This window comes from Oncorhynchus kisutch, linkage group LG23 (genome assembly GCF_002021735.2).
Source record: "Oncorhynchus kisutch isolate 150728-3 linkage group LG23, Okis_V2, whole genome shotgun sequence".
Lineage (NCBI taxonomy): Eukaryota > Metazoa > Chordata > Actinopteri > Salmoniformes > Salmonidae > Oncorhynchus > Oncorhynchus kisutch.
In genome coordinates this window covers 36,859,812-36,869,622 of record NC_034196.2, presented here as the reverse complement: position 1 = coordinate 36,869,622, position 9,811 = coordinate 36,859,812, and the positions used below count along the sequence as shown (strand labels likewise).

Genomic DNA, 9,811 nt, shown 5'->3' with positions numbered 1-9,811 from the left:
TTGTTGGTAATCACTGTAGTGTCGTCTGCAAACTTGATGATTGAGTTGGAGGTGTGCATGGCCACACAGTCGTGGGTGAACAGGGAGTACAGGAAGGGCTCAGAACGCACCCTTGTGGGGCCCAAGTGTTGAGGATCAGCAGGGTGGAGATGTTGTTACCTACCCTCACCACCTGGGGGTGGCCCGTCAGGAAGTCCAGTACCCAGTTGCACAGGGCGGGGTCGAGACCCAGGGTCTCGAGCTTGATGACCAGTTTGGAGGGTACTATGGCGTTAAATGCTGAGCTGTAGTCGATGAACAGCATTCTCACATAGGTATTCCTCTTGTCCAGATGGGTTAGGGACGTGTGCAGTGTGGTTGCGATTGCGTCATCTGTGGACCTATTGGGGCGGTAAGCAAATTGGAGTGGATCTAGGGTGTCAGTTAGGGTTGAGGTGAGGTGATATGGTCCTTGACTAGTCTCTCAAAGCACTTCATGATGACGGAAGTGAGTGCTACGGGGGGCGGTAGTCGTTTAGCTCAGTTACCTTTCTTGGGAACAGGAACAATGGTGGCCCTCTTGAAGCATGTGGGAACAGCAGACTGGGATAAGGATTGATTGATTGAATATGTCCGTAAACACACCAGCCAGCTGGTTTGCGCATGCTCTGAGGACGCGGCTGGGGATGCCGTCTGGGCCTGCATCCTTGCAAGGGTTAACACATTTAAATGTTTTACTCATGTCGGCTGTAGTGAAGGAGAGTCCGCAGGTTTTGATAGCGGGCCGTGTCAGTGGCACTGTATTGTCCTCAAAGCGAGCAAAGAAGTTATTTAGTCTGTCTGGGAGCAAGACATCCTGGTCCGCGACAGGGCTGGTTTTCTTTTTGTAATCCGTGATTAACTGTAGACCCTGCCACATACCTCTTGTGTCTGAGCCGTTGAATTGCGACCCTTTCTTTGTCTCTATACTGACGCTTAGCTTGTTTGATTGCCTTGCGGAGGGAATAGCTACACTGTTTGTATTCAGTCATGTTTCCGGTCACCTTGCCCTGGTTAAAAGCAGTGGTTTGCGCTTTCAGTTTCGCGCGAATGCTGCCATCAATCCACGGTTTCTGGTTTGGGAATGTTTTAATAGTTGCTGTGGGTACGACATCGCCAATGAACTCGCTCACCGAATCAGCGTATTCGTCAAAATTGTTGTTTGACGCAATGCGGAACATATCCCAATCCACGTGATGGAAGCAATCTTGAAGCGTGGAATCAGATTGGTCGGACCAGTGTTGAACAGACCTGAGAGCGGGAGCTTCCTGTTTTAGTTTCTGTCTATAGGCTAGAAGCAACAAAATGTAGTCGTGGTCAGCTTTTCCGAAAGGAGGGCGGGGGAGGGCCTTATATGCGTCGCGGAAGTTAGAATAACAATGATCCAGGGTTTTACCAGCCCTGGTAGCACAATCGATATGCTGATAGAATTTAGGGAGTCTTGTTTTCAGATTAGCCTTGTTAAAATCGCCAGCTACAATGAATGCAGCCTCAGGATATGTGGTTTCCAGTTTACATAGAGTCAAATCAAGTTAGTTCAGGGCCATCAATGTGTCTGCTTGGGGGGGAATATATGCGGCTGTGATTGTAATCAAAGAGAATTCTCTTGGTAGATAATGCGGTCGACATTTGATTGTGAGGAATTCTAAGTCAGGTGAACAGAAGGACTTGAGTTCCTGTATGTTGTTGTTATCACACCACGTCTCGTTAATCATAAGGCATACCCTCCCGCCCCTCTTCTTACCAGAAAGATGTTTGTTTCTGTCAGCACGATGCGTGAAGAAACCAGCTGGCTGTACCAACTCCGATAGCGTGTCTCGATTGAGCCATGTTTCTGTGAAGCTAAGAACGTTACTGTCTCTCTGGAATGCTACCCTTGCACGGATTTCATCGACCTTGTTGTCAAGAGACTGGACATTGGCGAGTAGTAAGCTCGGGAGCCGTGCGCGATGTGCCCGTCTCCGGAGCCTTACCAGAAGACCGCTTCTTCTGCCCCTTTTACGGTGTCGTTGTATTGGATTGCCGGCTGGTATCCGATCCATTGTCCTGGGTGGTGGGCAAAACACAGGATCCGCTTCGGGAAAGTTGTATTCCTGGTCGTAATGATGGTAAGTTGACGTTGCTCTTATATCCAGTAGTTCCTCCCGACTGTATGTTATAAAACCTAAGATTACCTGGGGTACCAATGTAATAAATAATACATTAAAAAAACTAAATACTGCATAGTTTCCTAGGAACGCGAAGCGAGGTGGCCATCTCTGTCGGCGCCGGACAAATAAGGTGAAATCCTGTCGTCCAGTGTGCTGATAGGTAGAGCTTAGTTTGTAAATCCAACCTTTTGTTTACATACACCTTAGCCAAATACATTTAAACTCAGTTTTTCACAATTCCTGACATTTAATCCTAGTAAAAATTCCCTGTTTTTGGTAAGTTTGGCTCACCACTTTTATTTTAAGAATGTGAAATGTCAGAATAATAGTAGAGAATGATATATTTAAACTTATTTCTTTCATCACATTCCCAGTGAGTCAGAAGTTTACGTACACTCGATTAGTATTTTGTAGCATTGGCTTTAAATTGTTTACCTTGGGTCAAATGTTTCTGGTAGCCTTCCAAAAGCTTCCCACAATAAGTTGGGTACATTTTGGCCCATTCCTCCTGACAAAGCTGGTGTAACTGAGTCAGGTTTGTAGGCCTCCTTGCTCGCACATGCTTTTTCAGTTCTGCCCACAAATTTTCTATGCGATTGAGATCAGGGCTTTGTGATGGCCACTCCAATACCTTGACTTTGTTGTCATTTTGCCACAACTTTGGAAGTATGCTTGGGGTCATTGTCCATTTGGAAGACCCATTTGCGACCAAGCTTTAACTTCCTGACTGAAGTATCCACAACTTTCCAGCGACATAATTTTCCTGCCTCATGTAGCCATCTATTTTGTGAAGTGCACTAATCCCTCCTGCAGCAAAGCACCCCCACAAACATGATGCTGCCACCCCCGTGCTTCACAGTTGGGATGGTGTTCTTCGGCTTGCAAGCCTCCCCCCTTTTCCTCCAAACATAACAATGGTCATTATGGCCAAACAGTTCAAATCAAATGTATTTATATAGCCCTTCATACATCAGCTGATATCTCAAAGTGCTGTACAGACACCCAGCCTAAAACCCCAAACAGCAAACAATGCAGGTGTAGAAGCACGGTGGCTAGGAAAAACTCCCCAGAAAGGCCAAAACCTAGGAAGAAACCTAGAGAGGAACCAGGCTATGTGGGGTGGCCAGTCCTCTTCTGGTTGTGCCAGGTAGAGATTATAACAGAACATGGCCAAGATGTTCAAATGTTCATAAATGACCAGCATGGTCAAATAATAATAATCACAGGCAGAACAGTTGAAACTGGAGCAGCAGCACGGCCAGGTGGACTGGGGACAGCAAGGAGTCATCATGTCAGGTAGTCCTGAGGCATGGTCCTAGGGCTCAGGTCCTCCGAGAGAGAGAATTAGAGAGAGCATACTTAAATTCACACAGGACACCGGATAGGACAGGAGAAGTACTCCAGATATAACAAACTGATCCTATCCCCCGACACATAAACTACTGCAGCATAAATACTGGAGGCTGAGACATGAGGGGTCAGGAGACACTGTGGCCCCATCCGATGATACACCCGGACAGGGTCAAACAGGAAGGATATAACCCCACCCACTTTGCCAAAGTACAGCCCCCACACCACTAGAGGGATATCTTCAACCACCAACTTACCATCCTGAGACAAGGCCGAGTATAGCCCACAAAGATCTCCGCCACGGCACAACCCAAGGGGGGGCGCCAACCCAGACAGGAAGATCACATCAGTGACTCAACCCACTCAAGTGACGCACCGCTCCTAGGGACGGTATGAGAGAGCCCCAGTAAGCCAGTGACTCAGCCCCTGTAATAGGGTTAGAGGCAGAGAATCCCAGTGGAAAGAGGGGAACCGGCCAGGCAGAGACAGCAAGGGCGGTTCGTTACTCCAGAGCCTTTCCGTTCACCTTCACACTCCTGGGCCAGACTACACTCAATCATATGACCCACTGAAGAGATGAGTCTTCAGTAAAGACTTAAAGGTTGAGACCGAGTTTGCATCTCTCACATGGGTAGGCAGACCATTCCATAAAAATGGAGCTCTATAGGAGAAAGCCCTGCCTCCAGCTGTTTGCTTAGAAATTCTAGGGACAATTAGGAGGCCTGCGTCTTGTGACCGTAGCGTATGTGTAGGTATGTACTGCAGGACCAAATCAGAGAGATATGTAGGAGCAAGCCCATGTAATGCTTTGTAGGTTAGCAGTAAAACCTTGAAATCAGCCCTTGCCTTGACAGGAAGCCAGTGTAGGGAGGCTAGCACTGGAGTAATATGATCAAATTTTTTGGTTCTAGTCAGGATTCTAGCAGCCGTATTTAGCACTAACTGAAGTTTATGTTTTGGAGCAGTGGCTTCTTCCTTGCTGAGCGGCCTTTCAGGTTATGTCGATATAGGACTCGTTTTACTGTGGATATAGATACTTTTGTACCTGTTTCATCCAGCATCTTCACAAGGTCCTTTGCTGTTGTTCTAGGATTTTTTTGCACCAAAGTCTGTTCATCTCTAAGAGACAGAACGCGTCTCTACTTGCGTACTATTGTTTGTACAGATGAACGTGGTACCTTCAGGCGTTTGGAAATTGCTCCCAAGGATGAGCCAGACTTGTGGAGGTCTACAATTTTTTCTGAGGTCTTGGCTGATTTCTTTTGATTTTCCCATGATGTCAAGCAAAGAGGCCTGGGTAGGCCTTGAAAAACATCCACAGGTACACCTCCAATTTATCAGAAGATTCTAAAGCCATGACATAATTTTCTGAAATTTTCCACGCTGTTTAAAGGCACATTCAACTTTATTTGTAAACTTCTGACCCACTGGAATTGTGATTAAGTGAATTATAAGTGAAATAATATGTAAACAATTACTTGTGTCATGCACAAAGTAGATGTCCTAACCGATTTGCCAAAACTATAGTTTGTTAAGACATTTGTGGAGTGGTTGAAAACGAGTTTTAATGACTCCAACCTAAGTGTGTAAACTTCCGACTTCGACTGTATATGTCTATCAATAGATAGATCCAGACATTCATAATGTCGTAGTTAAATGTCAACACTCATAGGGCTCTGTCTCTCCCTCTCTCTGCAGTGGATCCGAATTCTCCACGCAAATTCCATTCGTAATTTCTGCCTCGTCACTGTCGGTAGAGCGCGTTCCAAAAAAAGTGGCCCCTGAAAGTGCTGCTTGCTGCTGCCTAATTAAAGGGAGGAGAGGAGACTGAGCGTATCGTTCGGAATCACCCTATATTCATCCCAGCCCCCCACCAATTTAAATGCGTGGAGTGACTGCTGTGCTGTGATCATCAACCGCTGGCGACGCAGATAAGCATGGGGACCGTGGAGGGGCTTTTAGACCATGCGCGCGGGTAAAGCAACCTTCTGTCACTCCAATGGGTTAAAAGAAACTAGATGCATACTCTTGTTGATGATAGCCTATAAACTTCTCAAAACGAACGAACCCGCCTGAACAGAGGCACTTGTGTGTATGACAGGAGCAACTGCTCAACATTTTGCCGAGGGCCAGTGCGCACTACGTACGTTACGCAGTTTTCAATGTGTTTGTTATACGGCTATTGTAGTAAAGCCAGTTGTCACTATAAATGAGTGTTGTTACAAAATTGTAACGTGAAACCACATTCTCCCGACTGCACCAGTCTTTGGAATTATTTGTGAGACCGATGCTATTCATTTCGAATCCACGCGGAGGAGCTCGCTCTACACCACTAAACGAACCATAATCCACAACATTTGTCACAGTGGGAGGAGAACGCTCTCATTTTAAAGCTTTATATAAAAAATATTTTCAAGATCGCTTTTTGGAGATGAAACCCCTCTACCACGACCAAATGATCCAAATAAGAATCGAATTAGAGAGCGAATTTTAAAAAGCACAATAAGATCTCCATTACCCGTTTGGCTAAAATGGCTACATTAATTGTTACCTATTATAAAACGCATTCTAATCTTTATTAGTCGTAGTATCCTAAAATCATGCTAAACAGTAGTCTAATCTAATAAAACTGACGCGCATAGTGATGCTTTCTATTTACGACCTACCTATACCAAATTATTATGCACAACGGCAAATTGAAAACAGTGCCGGCAACCAAGACTTGAAAGAGTAGCCTAGGCTAAAGGTATAGCTGCGTTTGTGTTGGACGTAGCGCAGTAGGCTATCTCAAATTGAGAAGAGTCGAGAGGTTTCGGGTTGGAATAAAAACGAGGGAGACAGGGAGAGAGGAGGAGGGATGGGAAGCGGAATGAATGAGGAGGGATGAGGTTGGGGAGGGTGGCGAGGGGGGGAGCAGCGAAGCCGGGGTCAGCCTGAGGTGCCGCTACATAGGCTTTCTAATACCTTCATTCATTGATTTTGAAGAACACCACCAAGTGGCATATAGCGGAGATAACACGACTGCAAGTTTGGGGGGATGCCTGGCAAAAAAGCTCAGAGCGCACAGCAAAATCCCAGTCAGCCAGAGCGCGCACTGCAACCAAGCACACGTAGACAGTCTAGAAATTAACCACTGCCTTTTCTCAAGTGGACCAGTTTTAACATCATCTCTATTAGATACAAAATATATCCTGCATTGTTATTACAATGCTGCACTCCACACAATCTTAACGAATTGGTTGTTAGAATCGTATCAAAACTCACAGGCTACTTTTGTTTTAGATTTACACCGTTCTTTCCCCCATTTATCAATAACCTGAATGTTAATAGCCTAGTCCAAAAAGCAGAGGCCTCGTAGACGTAGTCTTTAGACTACGAAGCTCAATAAATGAAATGTAGTAGCCCAATGTAGTAGTCTTTGTGTTGATAACCAGGTTTTTCTGATCTAGCGGAAGTGTTAAAAATGGCTGTTGATACATCTGCATATCTATTAAGTTACCCACAGTGGTATGGAGGAGAGGAACTGAATGGTGTATGCAACAAGAATGAAGGCCCCCAATCCTCTCTTGTAACACTGGTTGCAGAATAGGCCTACATCTCTCCCTTATTGCAGCATGTGATTGACTGTCTTAATAGGGACAGAATCCCCCAAACATCAGGTGATTATGGCTCTGACTGTAGTTTCAGGGAATAATAAACATATGAGACAATATGACGTCATCACAGTTTGGGCAGCATGCCATTCAACCAATAAATCAAGGAGGGAGTGGATTTGTTTTCAAATTTTTATTAAGATTATAAATTCTTAACAAATATGTTCTAAAACAGTTTTACCCGGTGATATACAATTTAATATGCACAAAAATACAAGAATAGCAACAAAATATGGAGAGGACGTGTGAAAGACATCTTTATTTCAGTACACATAGTGCTTATAATGTGTGGATGTATGGCAAAATTATGAGCTTGCCTTTTTAGAACAAAAGGTCTTAAAAATTTTGAAAATAAAATTCACAAAACCAAGCCATGTTGGCATCATGAATTACTGTGAAGGCTTGATCAGTAACTTTTTGTTATAGGTTCAGGGGGAACGCTCAATAGATCGAACTGTCAAAAAAATACCTGGATTGATTCGATTACACGTGCATTCTGGGATTTGGAGGAATTAAGGGTTCTGATCAGAGATGAGGTGGGAAGTTGGGTAGCCTACAACAAGTACATCAATAGAGAGAGACGCAGCAAGCTGGTTCAGAGTGAATGCACCCACGAGTTTGAGAGGGAAATTTAAGTCTGAGCCATTGCGCCTTCACCTGTCAATTTATGTGTGGTCAGAATGTGCCATGTAGTTTCCATGTAACATAGCCTACTACTGGTGTCCGACTCTTTAGAATATGAGTTTCGATATCCAAGGTTTAAATATCAACCCAGAAATACAATATAGTAAACCAAGTACAACACAACAGTACTTGTGTAGCATATGGTTAACTTTTTGTTAGTTGTTTACCGTATTAAACCACTACGCACAACAAAAGCATGTTGCAAAGCCATCCATGGGCACACTTTTCTATTTAGCCTGGAGCTGAGGCTACATTAAATGCTTGCTATTCAGTCACAATACTTGTGTAGCGTCTTAAAAACGATACATTGTGTTCAAAAGTGTTCTGGAGGAGAGATCAAATCAAAACAATCCGCGAGCGAGACATTCAACCACTTTCAATGTATGCAACAATAGCTAGCAGTAGTATGCGTTGGATTTAAGGCAACGAAATCAACTTCGTTAGATAAAAATTCACAACTACCATGTAAAAATGTGTTATGTAGACATGTTCGGTTTAAAAGGAAACGCCTGCACATCATGTGGCACAACCATATCTCCGTAAAAACGAGTTAACAAACAAAAACTGTTCAATGTTTAAATAGCATTTCTTGCAAAAATAAAGTCAATTTGATTTAGACTTTGTACAATTTCATAAAGTGTTTGATTCTAGTTGACCATGGAGTCAAAAAGCTACAATAGCTCTGGTCCATGCCCCTAGGCTCGCTAGGGCTTGTTTGCTACAGAACTGTCCGTTCAAGGCTTGCTCAAAGTCCGCCTGTCTGCTCACCAGCCCCGAAAACCCCGAGCCGAAAATCGAGATCAAATTGGAAATGTTTGACGTGTCCAAGTGTTCCGAATTTGCGTAGGAACAGTCCTCGAATTTCGCCCTTTTACATGGCGTAAAATCCGGTACTTCCTCAATATCGGATATATAATATTCAAAGTCAACCTTGCGTTTCTTGGCTGGGGACTGTGCGCCCTGGCAGCACTGTTGAAACGACGCGCAGCAGTCCTGGTGAAGGTACCCATTCTCCACAGTGGTCACTACGTGCGTGTCCAGATCGAGCACTGTCGTTTTGTTGCAGTGTAGGTTGTTGTTCACCGTGGAAAAGTCCCAATTCGATACAGGGTAAGCCTCCGCACAACAGCTCCGGTAGAACGAGGGCTCTGTCTCCTTGCAGACCTCGTCGCTTTGGAGAGAGAGAGGCGCGGAGCAGGCGGATGGGGCTTGGATATGCGCTGACTGCACTGCTGTTAGGTGGCTTACTGGCAGCAGCGCACAGCAGAGACTCGCCGGTTCGCTCACCCCGTCGTTGCCGCAGCAATCCCCGCTCTGCTCCTCGCAGTCCTCAGCCAAATCCAGCGGGTTTAACTCCTGGATCTCGTTGCAGACGGTCATCACCTCCTCGTACTGCTGCATCCTGTAGATCTCCGCGTACTTCTCGTTCATGTAGACCTGTCTGGCGTTCCTCAGTACATAGGAGACCAGGAGGTTTTTGTGCAGCTTGATGCCTCCTCTCTGCGTCCTGGAGTTGTGAATCTTCCGTAAGGAAATTGAGATTAGACTTTGTGCATCCACTGCACACTCCATCGTGTTGATCATGGTGGTGATATAGTCGTTTCCGCTCCTCTCCGACTCAGAAAAGCGACTTTCTCTTAGTGGAAGTCACGATATTTCGTTCGGGGGCGAAGGCTTAAGTCAGCTCGGTAGTGAAACATTGAACACGGCTGTCCGCTTCCCTCTGTATGCGAGCAAGCAATCATTTGCTAGGGGTACTTAGCCAGAGTATATATATTTCGAGGAGGAGTCGGCCCATCTCCGCTTGCACCAATGAGGACCCGGCCTCCCTATTGATTGACATGCAAACTCCACCCATGTGTGGTGCTCATGGCCAATCAGACAGAGGCGGTTCTTCTGTGCTATTCAAATTCCAAACTGACTACCAAACTGGAATGCTCTCATGAGACTCACTGG

General features: G+C 45.2%; 1 protein-coding gene across 1 annotated transcript; it reads right to left on the bottom strand.

Moving 5' to 3' along the window:
* Positions 1–7,703: 7,703 nt before the first annotated feature.
* ier5l (immediate early response 5-like) lies at positions 7,704–9,599 on the bottom strand. Its single transcript, XM_020458249.2, has one exon. The coding sequence runs from the start codon at positions 9,437–9,439 to the stop codon at positions 8,519–8,521; it is 921 nt and encodes a 306-aa protein (XP_020313838.1). The 5' UTR covers positions 9,440–9,599; the 3' UTR covers positions 7,704–8,518.
* Positions 9,600–9,811: the final 212 nt, after the last annotated feature.